The sequence below is a fragment of the Corylus avellana genome, chromosome 3 (assembly GCF_965113065.1).
Source record: "Corylus avellana chromosome 3, dhCorAvel1.hap1.2, whole genome shotgun sequence".
Taxonomy (NCBI): Eukaryota; Viridiplantae; Streptophyta; class Magnoliopsida; order Fagales; family Betulaceae; genus Corylus; species Corylus avellana.
Genome location: NC_142492.1, coordinates 28,468,544 through 28,486,928, shown reverse-complemented (window position 1 = coordinate 28,486,928; position 18,385 = coordinate 28,468,544). Strand labels below are relative to the sequence as shown.

The window sequence follows — 18,385 nt, the reverse complement described above, 5'->3', positions numbered from 1 at the left end:
GTTGAAATCAGATTTCATGGGTTTAACTAAATTTTGGTTTTGAAGCTTTGCTGAATTTTTGTTTAATTTCCTGTAAAAATTTGGAATTTTTTTTTAATTAAATTGGCTTGACTGAGCGTGTGTGTGTATATAGACGTTGTAGTGAATTGGGGTTTCCTGCTGATGTGTGTCGCTTTCTTTTATTTAATCTACTTCTGGGTTTGACGTTGGTTTTGTCTCTGTGTTACACAGTTTAAGTGTATGTTGTTTTGTGTGAGTGAATGAGTTCTCTTTCAAAGATAAATATATGAATGCTTCAATGTTTCATTTTTTTTTTCTTAGACTTGTAGGATTCCTATCTTGTAGTGATTGTCTTTCTTATCTTGCTTTTCATGGCATTCATTCTTCTTGATTTTTTATTTCATCATTGCAAATGAGGCTACTCTCTAAACTGCATATTAAACGGACATTTGCTCAGAACCAAACATCTGAGTTAGAGTATGTTGTAACCTTAAACAGACATTTGCACTCGGACCCTATTGCATTGAAGAGACAAATGCTGCATTGTATTCAGCAAGAGATTAGTGATTTTGTTATTTGCATTATCTTTCTATTTGCTATTCTCTAGAATGAAGCATTATTGCTATTTGCTCATAACAAAAAATATAATTACTATTTTTTCCTTGGAGGATTGGGATGGCAGCCAAATTGAAAGTATAGTGAATTTCCTATTTTTGTTTTGTGTGTTTGACAGAGTATAGTGTTTTGTGTTTTTCTTTTTAAGATTTGTTGAATGGTTTCTCAAATGTAAAGAAACACATCTTTTGTGGGCCTCTTAAATCAAGATTATACTGAATCAATGGAATCTCCAAATTCAAACTTTCAAATAGATGAACCACAAGTTGATATTGAATATGGTGTTAAGAAACCACGAGGTGGCAACTTCAGCATTGAAGAAGATATTCTACTCATACAATTGTGGGTAAGTACTACTACTGATTCGGTGCATGGAAATGAGCAGTCAAAGAAGGCATATTGGATGCCAATTTGGGAGAAGTACAATGACTATAAGGGTTTTGATACTATCTGTCTTAGACATCTCTCACTAATCGATGGGGAATGATTCGAAAGAGCGTAAATAAATTTGTGGAAACTTAGCTCAGGTTGAGTTATTGAATCAAAGTGGATCGACTCAACAAGACAAAGTATAATTTCTATTTATTGTTGTGTCAACACGTACTTTCTATAGGGGTATAACTATGTTCCTGATATTTCTTAATTTTGCATATTGATAAGGCAATAGAGGTGTATCGGAGACACAATAGAACTCCATTTATTTTTGAACATTGCTAGAATGTATTGAATAGATGTCCATAATGGAGTACTTTCAATGAAAAACCAAGAAAAAGATTGTGCACATCTGTCCCTCTGTGAATCCTGCACACCACAACCTCGTTTAGAAAAATGTAGTTCTAAGCCAAGTTCACAAAGTTGACCAACAGATAAAAAATTTAATGAGAGATTAGACACTAAATATGTATCAGATGTAGATAGTTGATTAGTAGAAACTGACCCGATGTGATTAACATCAAGATGGGAACCATTAACAGTGTAAATGGTGGAAGAGCTAGGTAAAACAGATTTTGTAGAAAATATGAAAGAGTTTGGTGTCATGTGATTACAACAAGTAGAATCAATATACCAAGAGGAATTACTTGGTGTGGTGGACATGGCGGTATTAAGATTGGACTTAGATAAAACCTGGTGGGGTGCAACATCGGTGTAAGACATATCTAATGTATCAGTAGAAGTAACAACAGTAGCCTTATGACTAGGAGCTCAGTGATTCCCATGAGAAAGCCTTTTTCTGCATTCACTATACATGTGACCAAATTTCTGACAGTAATGGCATTGGATATTCCGATTAGACGAGGAAGACACGACAGGAATGGAACTAGGTGCCCGCGTGTTGTGGGATGCAGTGGCCATGACCATCTCAGAGGTGTGCAGCTTCATAGTAGAGAATCAAGTCTCTTCTGAAACGAGTTCACTAAGGGCACTTTCCAAGGATGGCAATGGTGAGCGGTGAAGAAGGGAAGCCCAAGTATTCTCAAACTCTCGTATTGCCGTAAGAAATTCGGCCAGGCGCATGCTATCGCGATATAGGTGATGTATTGGGAGGCATCGACTCTATTGGTCCAGTATGGTTCACATAATGCTAATTGATTCCAACGATAAGTCATTTGTGAATAAAAATCAGTAATACTCTGACTTGATTTCTGGCACAAGCGATGAAGCTTAGTCACAATCTAAAAATGCTGAGCAAGATTGGTGGTGTTGGGCTAACATGTCCCAAACATCTTTAGCATTGTCAAGATTGCCAAAGGTCATGCTGATGGAGATGACACAAGTGTTGGAGAACCAAGAGATAATTCTGTAATGGATATTTTTCCATGTTCAGAGGCGGGTAGAGAAAGCCGCAGTGGGTTCCTCTTTTCCAACAACAGGCTTAGGTTCTTCGCTAGAAACATACTCCTAAAGACAATGTTCTTTGAGCCACCTACTCATATTTTGAGATCAAGCTGGGTAATTGGAGTCATCGAGAATGATGGGGATAGTTTGGGTAGTCTCTTTGGTGTTTGGGAGAGTAGGAAGTACGGCCATTTTTTTTTTTGGATATAATCTGGTGTGACTGAGTGTAGGATAGGTTCTATGAGCCTGGCCAAAGGATGGAATCTGGTGCGGCCAAGTGTATGATAGGAGATATGAGCTTGGTTTCAAGGGTTAAGATCAATGAGGCCGAGTGTATGATAAGGAATATAGGCTTTGTTAAAGGGTTGAGATACGGTGTAACAGGGTACACTATAAGGCTGTGAGCTCAAAAACAGGAATAATCCAATATGGCAGGAACTATTATAAAGAGGTGAGCTAAAAAACACTTAACAAGGGAGCCGGTGTGTGACGGCTCCGTGGTGTGTGTGCTTTAGATGGTTCAGTAGATCGGCAGCCTCCGATTCAAAATCCTTGATTATTTTTTGCAAGCGGCTGAGTATGGTGGCGCGTGGTGGACAAAAGTGGTGTGAGAGGCAGTGGAATTTCCACAGCAAGAAAGTGGCGGCCCGTGAAGGCGCGTGGGGGCTACTGGTGGCGCATACTTTCCACAGTCTGGTAGATCGGCAGCCTCCGATTTGGATTCCGACGGTCGTTTTCTGAAAACAGCTGAGTGAGGCGGCGCGTGGTGGCCAGCAATGAAGCGTGAGGCGCATGAAAGTGGACACAGAAACTTCTGACGGCGCGTGAGATCGTGTTGATCCTCAGAACGATGATCTAAAAACACCACAGGATAGATCGGACATTTTAGAGCCTATTATATAATAGTTATACCAAAACAAAATCGAAAAAGTCTTTGAATCATGTGGAGAACATATTGACTTCCTAATTCCCTAGACAAGGCTATAACTTGGCTCTGATACCATGTTAAAATAACTAGAGAATATAGGGATGAACTGAATATTATATTTCTGTGTGTATTAAACCGTATACAAGATTGCCTATTTATAGTTAAATAAGGCCAGATATAATAAGAAAATACAATCAAGAGTTAAGGGACAATAATACATGATCAAATCAATATATATATATATATATATATACACACACAGAGGAAAATATAAATCAATCAACAAATATGGTGAATATCAGAATATATTAGAATATAATATGAATATATTCTAACACTAAAAATGCCAACACCTTCAAGTGGATAGACCAATGTCTTTCCTCACACACACAAAAGACCCACATTGAGAATATCCATGGGCGTCTAGAGTAGGCCATGAACAAAAAGTGCCTGATTATTCACAAAAAATACCAAGAGCAACCGACATATGCACCACAACAACTACCTTAGCCAAGCAATACCATGCAAGGGTCAACCTGTAACGCCCCCAAAATTGATTAATTAACATTCACCTCCAAATCGTTAAAGAGAGTTGACATCGTCTTGAACTTGCCGATTGGCGTATGGATTTCCTCCAATTGGAGAGAAATTAGAGATTCTCTAATTGTTAATCGTGGCCATTCATTTTAAATTCAATAGTCTATAAAATCATTTAAACTTCGGTAAAACAAATGACAGCATTTAATGCCCCAGTTATACAAAAGCAACTGACATTTTACAGACTATTGAATTTAAAATGAAGGGCCGCGATTAACAATTGAAAAATCTCAAATTTCTTCCCAATTGGAGGGAATCTCAATTCGTCTTAGCTTGCTAGAATATGACATAAGACCTTGTCTCGATGGTTCTTTTGGCAAGGCATGACATCCTCTTCAAAAGTCTCCAAAGACTAAGCGTGCCTTTCGACTGACTCCGAATCATGCGACACTAACTTAGCATGGCTAGCAACTTGCCGGGCAAAGTGCCACATGTCTTGACCCAGCAAAATCTCCATTCAACCAACATACCTTCTCCAAGCATGAGTGACCAAGTTGAAATTGCATGGCTACATCTACCTCGGGTGTTAAGTCAAACCCGAGACACTAGAGACACGACCCCGCCCTGTGTACATATGTGAAGACCTTGCTTTAGGCACGACACATCACAAAATAATGATTCGACAAGTTCGCCAACAACAATTTGACAAATATTGAGCCATGAGCTCGAGGGTTTAAGACCTACGCCTTGCCCTAGGCAGCCCAACACCTAAAGTCTCAAATGGGCCCAAAAGCACCCGAACACATATCAACTCATTTCCAAGGTGGTTCCTAGGCCGAAGACATCAAAACTGTTCTAACAATATTTGTAGCCTACTCGCGATTAGGCTTGGATTGGAGGCTCTAGGGCCTCCCTAGAAGGGCCAACCAACAAGCCCACTGGCTTGCTCAATATGTAGCTTCTTCCATTCTTATTTTACAAGTTGTCTTCCCCTCAAAGCTTGCTTACATTATTTGCTCTCACCCATTGACGCGGCGAAGTCACTTAAAGTCAAGGTCATGATGGCTAATGGGTGAAAGGAGATGATAGCAATAACGAGGAAAGGGAGAAAGTATGATGAAATTGGACTGTGTAGGCGGCATCAATTTCTTCGCTTTCACAATGAAGTTGGTCTATTGGCACATATTGTCAAAGTGAACATCATTTCATACTTAAATGTTCTAGATAGATTATTTTTTAATTAAAAAAAAATCTATTAGTCAATATTATGGAATTTAAGTGTGCACCGTTTAAATAACTTTGTAATTTTGTTTACAGCACAAAAAGGTGTGTTTGAGACTGTGATCTCGTAAACAAAAAATATAATTTTAAATTAAATCGTAAAAAAATTGATCATTTGGGATTGCATTATTAAAAAACTGAGATGCGTTTTCAAATTGGTGGCAATGAGGTGGCTTTTTGAAAACGCACAATTTAAAAGGTTAAACGGCAATTTTAAAGGTCAAACTGTAATTTTGTCAACCGCTTAAGTGTATTTTTAAAAATCAGATTTTCAAACAAACCTAAGTGAAATCCAAAAAGAAATAGTTGTGAAAACTAAAACATATTACAATGTGGTATGCAATGGGTAATTAAAAGGCATAACTATATATAGATTATTTTTGTGCAATAAGCTAAAGATTGAAAGCTTTAAAAAAGAAACTTGCTTAATTAATTACAAGTAGATGACTTATTTTGGGGAAAATCCTTGAGAAATTGACTCCCAACCTTAAAGTGGGCGTCATTGGCGTGACAACACAAGTCACGTTCCACATCGGAGCTTCCACCCTAGTCCTCGCACGACTTCAGGCTCAGCCAAACGCTACATAAGAAGAAGACTTGATTCGCAAACAACGACTACCAGCAACGGCAAGCTCCGTCGCAGTAGGCATTGGGGGAGCAAAACACAGACAAAATACATATTGGAAATGGCGGGAACAGCGTCAGCGTCAGCGTCGTGTATCTTCTGCCAGATCGCCAGCAAATCCACCACCACTACTCTCCTCCACAGCGTATCATCTCTCTCTTTCTCGCTCTCTCTTGCTTTCGTGCATTCGCTTTTAAATTTACGGTTCTGATTGAGTTTCGGGTTTCTGCAGGATGAGAAGGTCCTGGCGTTTCAAGACATAAGCCCCGCGGCTGTCAGGTTTGAATAACATTTGTTTTGCGGATTCAAATTTGAGATATTGGTGCGATTTTTTTGTCTCTTGGGTGTGTTTGTTTTGGTGTACTATTTGCTTTGATTGTGTGGTAGAGGAAATGAGAAATATGGGGACCCATTTAAGAGATTGTGGTTGTTTGTGATTGAATCTGGGCATTTGGATTATATTATGTCGAGGCTGTGTTGGGATTAGGACTGAACAAGGTAAATGAAAGGAATTTTGGATGCGGGACAGCCTTATATTGTGGGAAGGTGGTGATGATTCGGTGGAAAGGGGTTGGAATGGGAGAATGATATGTATGATTGGGTAAGTAGAGGTGAAAATTTCATGTCTCTAATCCCAAGGGATAACACAATGGGAACCAACTTATTCAAATCTTGCACTCTCCCTTCCCTTGAGCACTTTGGGGACAAACTTATTCATTCAATAAAATAAATTTCATGTTTCCAAGTAGAATTTAGATTGAGGGAATGATGGAAAATGTGGATCTGTTGCAATAAAGAAAGAGAAGGAAGCTTTTGAACGAAGATGGTGTTTGGGTGTGTGCGTGTGAGAGAGAGAGAGAGAGGATCCTTATGAAGAAGGATTACGAGCTGATGTTTGTGATTGGAGAATGGAGAGTGATAAGACTCCTTGAAATCTATAGATATCAGAGTAGTGGACGGAGACAGGGTTGATCTGATATCCTAGATACGGTCTGGGTCTGCTGCTACTTGAATTGAATTTCAGTGGGAAAAGGCCTACGTTTAACCATATAGATACAAATGATTTTGATAACCAGTGCAAGACTACAGTTTTCGGTATATCAAGTTCAAGTGGAAGAATAAATTATTGTTCAGTTGATCCAAACAGGCTTGTGCAAATCCATGTTGATATTAGTATAAAATTATATGGTAGCTAGTTTTGCTATTGATGGGCTATTGAAATGATATCAATAAGGTTGGGAAAAAGTCAGTAAAATCTTCAAGCAACCCCAAAAATGACCAAAAAAACTTAAAAATGTAAGGATATCTATCTTTGATTGTTGCTTGTTCATTTACATCTATGTTGCTTGATGTTTTGTTTTTTTTTCTCATCCACGTGACACCATGCTTCCTTTCCTCTTATATTCCAAATAACTGCACAAATCCCTACTCCACCACCCAACTCTTTAGGTCACATACCCACTCCACACAATTCATGCAATACACACATACATACAAGACACATTAGACACATTATCCCCCGTTCCTACCTCTATCCAAAGGAGGTGCTCTATCTCACCGTCATGTACACACGTTATCCTACGCTCAAAACACCCCGTTGGAAGTTCTGTATTATGCTGTATTTTGCAGGGAGCAAAACACAGCACATTTGTTTCCCACAACTCACATTGCACGGACTATTCTATCCTCGGGTTTTCCAATTTTCTACCCCCTTCCCCTGCAGGAGATGAACCGTGTCTTCAAGGTTTAGATTTGAAAAATAGTTGGGAGTGCCAATCTATTGAATTAAGGTCCTCAAAAGCTGTCTCTTTCTTCCAAGGAAAGTGCATTCTCAATGAGGAGCAGCTGCAAATTCCGGCACCTATGACCAAGGGTGAAGCATTCGTTGAAATTGAAACACTTTCCTCTTCAAGTCCTCTAAGGCACCAATTAGCATCTTTCAAGGCAACCAACCACTTGGTTAGCAAATCATTTGAAATCACGCTGGTATTCTCTAAGTGTCCCCTGCTATTTGATTTGTGACAATATGTCATAGCCGTGACATGGCTGTCATGGTGGTAGCTTGAGTGTGCTGCTTTTGTGTCATACCCCAACTATTGCGATTCTGTCATGGGCAATGAGTGCCCTACAAGCCTTCTGCACATGCTGGGAGTGGAGAAGGGCCATGAGGAGTGGCTACTGTGTGGACTGGGGGCGCAGCCCAACCCCTTGGTTGCCTTACTGACTTGGACCCTATGTTGTTGGTTGCCTGCAGGCAGTGTCCATGTGGTGGCACTGTCCTGCACAAGTGTTGTTGGTGTGTCTGGGGCAATGAGTGCCCTACAAGCCTTCTGCACATGCTGGGAGTGCAGAAGGGCTGTGAGGAGTGGCTACAACCCTACTGGGGTTGCTGCCCAAACAGTTGCATGAAGATGGCATGTGGCAGTGGAGAAGGTCAGTGCTGTGCTTGCTGTGATCATTGCCTGCAAGCCTTCTGTACATGCTAAGAGTGCCAAAGGACTGCTAGAGTGTGGCAGTGGCCTTGCCATGGGCGCTCCCCAAGCTGCCTGCATGGGAATTGCGTGCTGCAATGGGGAAAGCTGGCTGTTGTGGCATGTTTGCAAGGAGATGGTGTGTGTCATTGGGCAAGATTGCTGTTGGTGAGTTGTTGCAGCCGTGTGGGGGTGCTGCACGAAGCTACTGCAAGGCCTGCATGGAGTTGGCGTGCTGCATTGGACAAAGGCATGTTGTTGTGTGTCAAGCATGCTCTGCTGGATGGCTGCTTGGGGCAGTGGGCGTGTGCTAGGTAGCAGCCCACCACCAGGGGCTGGAGCCTGTAGCAGCGTCACAGAGCCCCTCTGTTGTGCTTATAAATAACTGCTTGGGGCTCATTTGCAACATTGGTTAAGTGTGCCAAAGATTGGCTGGTGAGGGAAAACAGTTGCAAAGAGTTGCTGCTGGAGAGAGCCATACAAACTTGCGAGCAACGTTATAGTGTTGTGAGGGTTGTATTCTTCTGTTGTCTCTTGTAAATCCCAATAGCTGAGTCATTCGAGTGTCCTCTTGTAAAGCGTTGGTGGCTTGAATAAGTTTTGACTAAGGGCTCCATTTGAGTTGTAAGGACCCTAGCCACCCCTTTTACATTTGGTTTGGTTGAGTGTAAAGGTTGGGAGGTGTTGCTCCCATAAAATACTTGTGTTCTTGTGCGTTGTGTTGTGCATTGTGATTTCCCCTAACCTCTGTTTGAGTGGAAGGCCTCCTAAGCATTGCTGCGTGCTTTGCTTAGGGCCATCACTTGGCTGATTTGTGTGTGGAAAAATTGGCCCCATGACACAATACCTTAAGTCTTCCTACACGGCATGGCTGAATCGTGCCAATAGTTCTTTCTCAAAATCTGTCCATGTTACGATCCCTCCTTGTGTGTGCATTGTAGTCACTCAAACCACTAGTTAGTCTCACTCTCCACCTGAAAGGAGGCCAAGTTGAGTCTGTGTTCAGATGGGATGACTTATTGCTCATAGAAGTGAGCCACGCAATTGTGTAATGTGGTGCTTATGGAGAGAAAGGAATGCACGGAGTTTTGAGGATCGTGAAATTGGAATTATAGAGTTGAAGAAAAGGGTGCTCCAAACACTTTTCTCATTGAGAGTAATGTGGTATTCTTCGCAAGCTTCAACGCTTGCAGAATTTCTAGATTTCTGTGTGTCATTTTCAGTTTAAAGCTTGTATTTGTGGGCTCTTTTGTATACTTCTTGTGTACATAGGTTGCGCCCCTTGTGCTTTTTAATACATTGATATTACCTATCAAAAAAAAGAAGAAGTGAGCCACTCAATTGAGTCACTTTGTCGAGTCCGCACTCAAATAGCACGGAAATCCCATCTTTATATATAGGGGAGACAAATTCTGGAGTCACTATGTTGCCTTCGGTAGCAGGTGCTGAAGTAGACCCTTTATCTGTGGAGCTCGTTGGTGACCAGTCAATTTGATTGCCGGAACCCCTGATCGGTCATAGTAGCTCCATTAGGGTGTTCTTCACCCATTGCAACCTTTCAATAGCAGCTTGGGCCTCTACCCTTGCTGCCACTTCAGATTGCGAATGCCTTCATTCACCCGTGCATGTCTTTTAGCTTCTTAATCCTCTTCTTTTTGGTTGTCATTGATTCAGATACCAATTGACAAGAACCAAATGGACCAGTTCAAGAAATCGAAAATTAATTACTAAACAAGATCCAAATTTGATTGGAACCATACTTGAGAATGATGGAATGAGGGTTTTATTTATTTATTTATTTTTTTTCTGATCTACCCAGAACTAGTCCGTAATCCACTTTCCAACTCTTATCACTCGTACCCACTCTGCACACATACAGGAAATATTATTTTCCATACCCCACATCATTGTCCCCCCACCCCCCAAAGGACACCCACCACAATGTGCAAACTTCCCACTATTCTATCCCAAGGAATTGCTCTATCCCATGATCACATAATCTGACATACGAAACACCCCCACGAAGGTGCTTCATTTTGCCTTGTTTTATGTGGTGCAAAACGGAGACTCTCTTTTCCCACAATTCATGCTGCATAGACCACTACCCCAGCACCCATTTTCCAGTTTTAGTGAGCCTAACACATAGCATGAGGTCTCCGATTCTGTAATTGTGTCTGCAACACTCTTAAACACCTAGATGGGATTCTTCTGCCATATTTGTGTTATTGATAATGTTTAGCATGCCATTCCCATTTTGAAATTTGGCACTTTTGGGTCCTACCAGCACCCATGTTTACGACTTCTTTTTTTTAGTTTGACCATGTGGACCATTTCAATTGCATGACAACTTTATAGGCATTACTTGGTGATTCCTGTGGAGCACATTCCTTCTGTAAAGAATCTCCAGAGGAGAACTGAGGACTACTCCTTAGGTAAGGAAAATGTCTAGCCATTGCATTTCATTTAATAGTTTGAACCAGTTTGGGACTTCCCATTTTGATACTTCATTTTTTTTTTCAGTCTAAGGATTGGTTTGGCAAAATTTTAAGAAACTATTGTCAATTTTCAAATACTGAAAACACTTTTCAAACAACAGTTATCCAAACGGGTTTTCAGATGTGGTCCCTGCCACTACACATTTTTCAAAAAACAAAAGGATTTTTATAAAACACTTCTCAAATAATAAAACACAAACTCTTTTTCCTTTTTTTTTTTTTTTTTTTTTTTTTTATCAGATATCTAGTTGCATATTAAAAATTTTAAAAAAGTGGAGGCTGGGAGATCCACAAGGTGGCCACCACGGGTGACTGCCGATATGTCTTGCAGCCCATAGTGTCCTTCAGATCTTTCTGGCAGTCAAATCTTTCTGGCAGCCACCGCGGGGCCACCAGATTTGTCTAGCAATTTCATGGTGGCCGCCAAATCTACATGGTGGCCACCACAGTGGCAGCCTTCACAGAGGTGGCGGCTGCCTCCCATGGAAGCTACCTCTAGCTAGCCCAAATATATAACACTTCTAAGTTTATCAAACGAATTGTCTTTTGTAGATCTTACAAACAACACTTTTTCAAATGTGGCTCCCACTAATAAACGTCTCAATTTTCACCTTTTCCAAAACACTTTTGGAAAACTTCACCAAAGATGCCTTAATATTCTGTTTTTTTCTGTTTTATCCAGTAAGTCACATGTTAGAGGTAGGGAAAACGCTATTAAGCCGAGATGCACCTCAGAGCACGCAGTACAGGTATTGTCTCTTGTTCATGAAGCCTTCAAGACTATCTATTGCTGGTTCTATGCAAAGTGATTGTTCATTAAAGAGAGATTTCAGTAATTTTGCAGATTTGAAAACTAGTTTATGATAAGTTTTAATATCTATATTTTTGTCTAATTGCTTATGTTATATATGTGTTTTTACCAACCTTTAGCAGATACATACAATATATAATATTTTAATGGAAATACTGGCCAGTGAAGGATGCAGATGTTCTTTTGTTTGCTTGTACTTTGGGGTTACATTAAACAACATATCCCTTCATTTTATGTTCTTGGATGTCCTTTTTTTCTTTCAATTTTTGTAATTTTGGTCTAAGATGTTATTGATTTTAAGATTTTCTTGTGATCCCTTGTACCCTTAATTATACACAATAAATTAGGTCAATGGATTAGGAAAAAAAAAAAAAGTTAAGCATTCAGACTTAATTTGGGAACAAGTAGGTCAGAGGTAACCTGAATTTAGTGTTGCTCCATTTTACAAATAGGTTTCATATTTCTTTACATCATTCAATCTCTGCTCATTTACCTCTCGAGTTATCTGAATCGAAGCCTTGAATAAGCCTGTCTCCACTTGAGCTTGAGCAGCTCATTTTTTTTTTTTGAAAAGTCGAGTCAAGCTGAGTGAAAGGCTCAAGATTGAGCGTAGCTGGAGGCTGCTCAAGTAGGTCTTTACAAGGTTGATCTTGAGCTGAGCTCAAGCTCACCTTGTTTTACAGGGCCTGACCCTCTCTCCTCTTGACAGATTTGGCTTTCATCAACCTCCGTTGAACTCTGTTAACCATCTACACCTTCACTGTCTGGCGCTACCATACACACCCAGGTTAGTTATCTGGTGTTTCTTATGTCACCTTAAATTTTTTTTTTTTTAATGTTATATATTGTTTTCATTCACTGTATTTGTTCTTACAAATTGCTTACATACATTCTAATTCTCTACGAGCTTGAACAGATGGAAATCTATAAAATTTTTGTCTCTGGGATCGCTTGGGTTTCTTGAAGCCGAGAAGCTGTTGGAGAAGTTAAGGCCTTTACCACCTGTTATTTCAAAAGTATGATCCTCTTATGATTGATCTCTATACAAAGTAAAGATATGGCCTTTGCCTATAAAAGCTTGGGTATAATACATTCTAATGGTGTAAGTTTTTGTCTTGTTGAAATGTTGTATTATGTTGTGTTGAATAATGTTGGGTGCAGTTGTCCTCTAAGATGATGTGTAATTCCTGATGCTTCATGTCTAATAGCATATGAATAACTTATGGATATTCCTATTTATCAATACTTGATATTCCCAATCCATGGCTGTATGTTATTCACATCACGACCCTTGCCTAGGGAGGCTTTGTGAGAGATTGCGTAATCGTATAGCATTTTGGATCACTCAATGTTTGTTGATGTTTGAAAAAGTGTTCCGGTGTGACATAATTCCCTTTTCTATGCTACATTTGCTGAGTCCTTTAGGTGGTAGATGCCAAAATTGGCAGGCATAGTCTTTCTTCCAACATCTGATAAATGGTAATTTTTGCTATAAAAAAGCTCATGTTGTTTTCAAATGATCTGTAATCTTCATCATGGATCGATCTTTTCCTAACAAACATGAAATTCTAAACAGGGTCATCCTTAGCTAAAAGGTGATTGATATCCAGCCTATAGGGTAGGACAGTGACAGCTACTCTGCTTTCATCTTTAACTGTTTCTTTGAATCATTGTGAGGCATGGATGTATTTTTGTTGGTTAGAGAGATTAGGTCAGTTTTGAGCATTGACAATTTGACATTGATGGGCTCACCATATGACGATATTGTACAACACAAAAAGTAGTAGTTGTTGTTGATAAGGTTAAAGTGAGCAATATTTTGCATTATCCTGCAATGCAATGGCTTAGAATTTGTATGCGAGTGGAGGTGAGCCTGCTGGCTGCAGATGAATACAACACGAGATCATCATCTGCTCACATGCATCTTGTGTAATGGGATTGCATTGTACATCACAGCTTGCACAACTTATGATGAAAGTCCCCTCCCTTTCATAGTTGATAACTTGTGCCACAATCTTTCATGAAATTTGGTAAAAGTGGTGGAGTTGTTATAAGATTGGGATCCACAACAATTATCTGTCCTAATCGCTAGCAATTTGGACAAATAATATGAAGGACCTCATATAGAATTCACTTGTCTACTATCTAGGTAGGTCGTCGAACAGGTTGAAATTTATTTAAGCAGGTGAGTTCTCTCACATTATTTGTCAGGCAATTTTTGTGCATCCTTGTCGGATGGTGTTGCCTTAAACATATGTTTAAAATGCATGGAAATGATGTAAAAGGGAAAGGATGGTCGGTGTCCATCCTTAAGTTGAAAGAAATGGAATAAAATGGACAAATTCACTTTACTCATTCTACAAGCAAAAGCAATAACAAGGTTCATTAACCAAGTAATTGATATATTAATCAGCATTTTGGTCCACAAAAATAAATGTAGGTATGACTTTTGACCTTTCACATCATTCATTATGGCCGGTTGATAGTATCATACTTTACGAATGGAACGAATGGAACGAATGGACCACAAAATTATTGATTCACTTTGGATTTCATTAGTCAAATCATATCCACTAATAATTAATTAAGAGGAGATAAATGCTCTTTGCTACATTTTTAATTTATTGGGCTTATGTGGCAGTATCATCGGTTCTTAAATATTTTTTGTTCTTTTATTAAGGATTGATGGGCTCTTTTAGTGTCTCATATTATCCGAGAAAATGGAGATAAAATTTAAAAATACATTTTTAAAGATTGATGGGTACGGTCATATCAATCCAATAAAATCGAAATGAAATAAGAATATATTATGTAGCATTACTCATTATTATTATTATTATTTTTTTCAAGAGAATTTTTCATATTTATTCATTGAAAAATATCAAGAGCATAAAGCCATTACATCAGAAAGCAATAAATTATAGCCAAAGTATAAGGTTACAACGTCATAGAGACAAACATAAAAATCTTATAATCAAGTCTTATCTATGACTTCAACATCTGCTAACCCATATCCAAATTTCAGTTATAGAACAGATCTGTTCTAAATAGACTCAATCTAATACATAGGTAGCCCATATTCCTAACATTTATTTTCTCAGCCATAAGGACAAAAACCTTACACTGAAACTAATCATCCTCGACCCAAAGACCAAGACAAAAATCTTCACCCCAAAGATCGCTCATGAAAGCAGATCCAAGGAAAAGTCAAATCCTTATTAAAAAAAACAACAAAAACACAATAAAAAAAAACCAACAAACAGCTACAACAACCGAGGCGAAGGAGGCGAAAAGCCCAACCGATTTCGGGGAGGCGAAGAGCAGTGCAGCATGGTGTAGGGCGGACGGAGGCAGCGCAGTATAAGCAAAGAGATGGCCGGAGCAACTGGATTGATCGGAAAAACCAAAAAAAAAAAAAAAAAAAAAAAAAAAAAAAGGGAAGGAGGAGGAAAGAAGAGGGGAGTAAGGGGGAGGGAAAAGGAGGATGGAGATAAGGTTACTCATTAATTACTGCCACTCTTTGGCATTTGTAATCATATATTTGATGACTTACAATTTACAAGCTATGAAACTAACAAACAAACATAAATAATGTAATTTTTATTTGACAAATATTTCACAATATTGAAATGACAGTTTTAAATTCTTGGATCAATTATTATTAAAGAAAATAAATAAAATTTAAGAATTAATTGAAACTGTCACATTAATATTGTATGATATTTACAGAATAAAAATGTAAAATATAACATTAATAAAAATATATTTAGCACAACATCCTTACATCCTTAATTATGACTACCAATTCTACCAAACAGAATGAAACAAGTCAGACCATTTTATTATATTGTTATACCATCCCATCAATTAGCTGCACAAATAAATAAATAAATATATATACACCTTCCATTATATGTTCTGTTAGAGTATATATGTAGCTGGCGAAAAAGACTGCGAGTCGGACAGTAGTGGTGTAGGCATGGCAGCCGCAAGCATTATTTGAAGACGATGAAGAAGGATGGGTGGGAGAAACGACGTCATTTTCAAGCATGATATATATGGTCGTAGGTTCGCAGCGTATAGAGCTGTGTTTCATGTATCACCAAATTATGATGGGGGGCTTCTTTTGTTTGTATTCTTATTTTGTGTACTTCAATCCATGCATACACCTGTCTCTCTCCATCCTATGACCCTTTATTTTATCGACTAACGTTATTTGGTAGATTGCTATACACTGTTATTCAATTTGGTTGAAGTAACAGTGAAAATAAGATTATATTAAAATGCACGATTTGAAAACATAATTTTTAAAAACGTAGTTAAGCGTTTGGCAAAATTACAGTTTAATTTTTAAAATTGTGTTTTCAAAAAAAATTACCTTCTTTGTGATTTGAAAACATAATTTTTAAAAACGTAGTTAAGCATTTGGCAAAATTAATATTTTAGGTCAAAATGCAACCTTAATCCTCTCTCTCCCCACTTTTTTTTTTTTTTTGAATAAACGACTGATCTCATTCAAGAATATCTGGGGAAATACAACATCTAGAGCATAAGCTCTAAATACCAAGAGCTAAAGCAGCTCTAACCAATAAGAGCAGATTGCTCTAAGACAACTATATCATGGACAACCTTCGGGACTTCTTCCATCCAAATTCTATCAACCCCCGTAATTTCAGCTGCCCTTGCCAATCCATGAGCTGCTTCGTTTGCGGCACGGCGTACATGTTCCGTTCTCCAGCTCCTAAAACCCGGCAAAATAGCATGGATATCTTCAATAATTTGGCCAAAGTTACACCAATTTTCCCCTCCTCTAATTGCTTGGACCACTGTTTTGGAATCCCCTTCCAACATAATATTTTGAAGGCCTAAATCTCGACAAAATTCCACGGCGCAAAGAGCCCCCATCGCCTCCGCCACTGTAGGGTCCGGTCGTCCTTCGAAGGCAAAACATGAAGCTGCACACACTTGGCCCATGTAATCCCGAATGCCCACTCCAAATCGCCTGGAAATTGGTTTCACCGACACATCCCAGTTGGCCTTGTATGTGTCATAAGCTGGCGCTGTCCACCGCAGAAGAGGAGCAGGCTCGTTGGGTGCTGTCTCGGCTTGGTCCTCCTGCTGCTCAACAGATTTTTCCCATAGCTGCCATTGTGTCTCTGCCTCTTTTGCCAGCGCCTTTGGGTGCTTGAAAAGCCCACCATGTATGACTTCATTTCTTCTCTTCCATATATCCCGAGCAGTACAGGCAAATATTCCCATCTCTTCCGTGGTGCACCTACAAGACAAAAACTCGAAGAGTTCCAAAAAATCTTCCTCCATACAAGCACATTTCTGCAATGACCTACGACTTGTGCTCCATACGTCCTGCGCTGCTGGGCAGAACCAGAGGGCATGGGAAACTGTTTCGCTTTCTCTAGTGCAAAACGTACATGTTGCATCCTCCAGCACCCTTCTAGCTTTAAGGTTTACTTTTGTGGGGAGAATATTATTACATGCCCTCCATATGAAAATCTTCGTAGCATTAGGCACCCTCAAATCCCATATAGTCTTCCAAATATTTTTGAGCCTCGATTGATTTGAACCTCCACCACAATTTTCTGCCTTTCTATCAAGCTCCAAATAGTATGCACTTCTCACCGAAAATTCTCCTGAGCTTGTAAACTTCCAAATTAATCTGTCATGCTTGTTATATCTGCTGAGTGGCAGTCCACAAATTAATTCAACTTCTTCTTCCCAAAAGATTTCCTTGATTAGAGGAATATTCCACCTTGAAGATGACGGTTCAATCAATTTACAGACCTTTGCTTCTCTTGAGAGGATCCGGCAAGGAGATTGAATAGAATAAGAAGATGGAGTTGGAATCCATTTGTCTCCCCAAATTGACACTGAGTCTCCATTCCCAATACGCCAAATTAAGCCTGCAAAAATTTCATTTTAAAGTGCAGGCTCTCTCCCCACTTTTTAAAGCATGGAAAATGAGCATAAATTTCTTTTTTGCCATTTTAATGTCAATTTCATTTCTTCCTCTGCATTCAACATTGGAAAAACAAGTTTCTTTTAGGGAAACATAAAATTTTTAAGGCAAAATCTAAACGTCATTCTCCCGTCTTTTTTATATACAACTTTTTTAAAAAACCAGTCATTAAATTTGTAAGACTCATAATAAATAACGTTTTCATTTCCAGAAAAGGAAATCTTACAAACACATTTATCATTAAGTAAAGTATCAAGTATCGAGACAATAAATGGATCTGTTTGTTAATATATTTTAGAAATATTTTTTGTTTTTTATTAAAAAAAAAAAAAAAAAGTGTTATATTATAACATTTCCAAGTAAAAGAATTCAAGTCACTATATATAATTTGAATATTTTTTTGATAAGAATTACAAATTAAATATGTTTGTTAAGCTTTTCTTATTCCGTATGTCTTTCTTTCTTTTTTCTCAAAATAAAAATATTAATAAAAAAACAAAATAGTGAAAATACTCAAAACTATTCACTTTTATATTTAAATTTCTGTCTTATATGCTGCCATGAGTTTAATTGTGAGGTGACGACTAGGGGTGGGGTCGGCAGCTGGGGGGCTTCATTCTGATTGCTTGGCAGTGCGGGCGCACCAGAATCCAAAATAAAGTCGGACAGACTGAATACTGAATAGACATAATCCAGCTCATGTTTCCACGTGTCAGCTCTCTAGGCTTTTCTACTCATAGCTTTATAATAATATAATAAAAAGATATACACTGTATCAAAGTACGTGTATTTTTTATTACGCTAACTTCAGC

At 38.7% G+C, this 18,385-nt stretch overlaps 1 protein-coding gene across 1 annotated transcript; it reads left to right on the top strand.

Moving 5' to 3' along the window:
* The first annotated feature begins 5,677 nt into the window (after nucleotides 1-5,677).
* HINT4 (histidine triad nucleotide-binding 4) lies at nucleotides 5,678-12,862 on the top strand. Its single transcript, XM_088514871.1, has 6 exons — nucleotides 5,678-5,967; nucleotides 6,055-6,101; nucleotides 10,649-10,725; nucleotides 11,471-11,537; nucleotides 12,309-12,386; nucleotides 12,516-12,862. Exons 1-6 carry the CDS (start codon nucleotides 5,884-5,886, stop codon nucleotides 12,619-12,621), a joined length of 459 nt encoding a protein of 152 aa, XP_088370997.1. The 5' UTR covers nucleotides 5,678-5,883; the 3' UTR covers nucleotides 12,622-12,862.
* The last annotated feature ends 5,523 nt before the right edge of the window (nucleotides 12,863-18,385 follow it).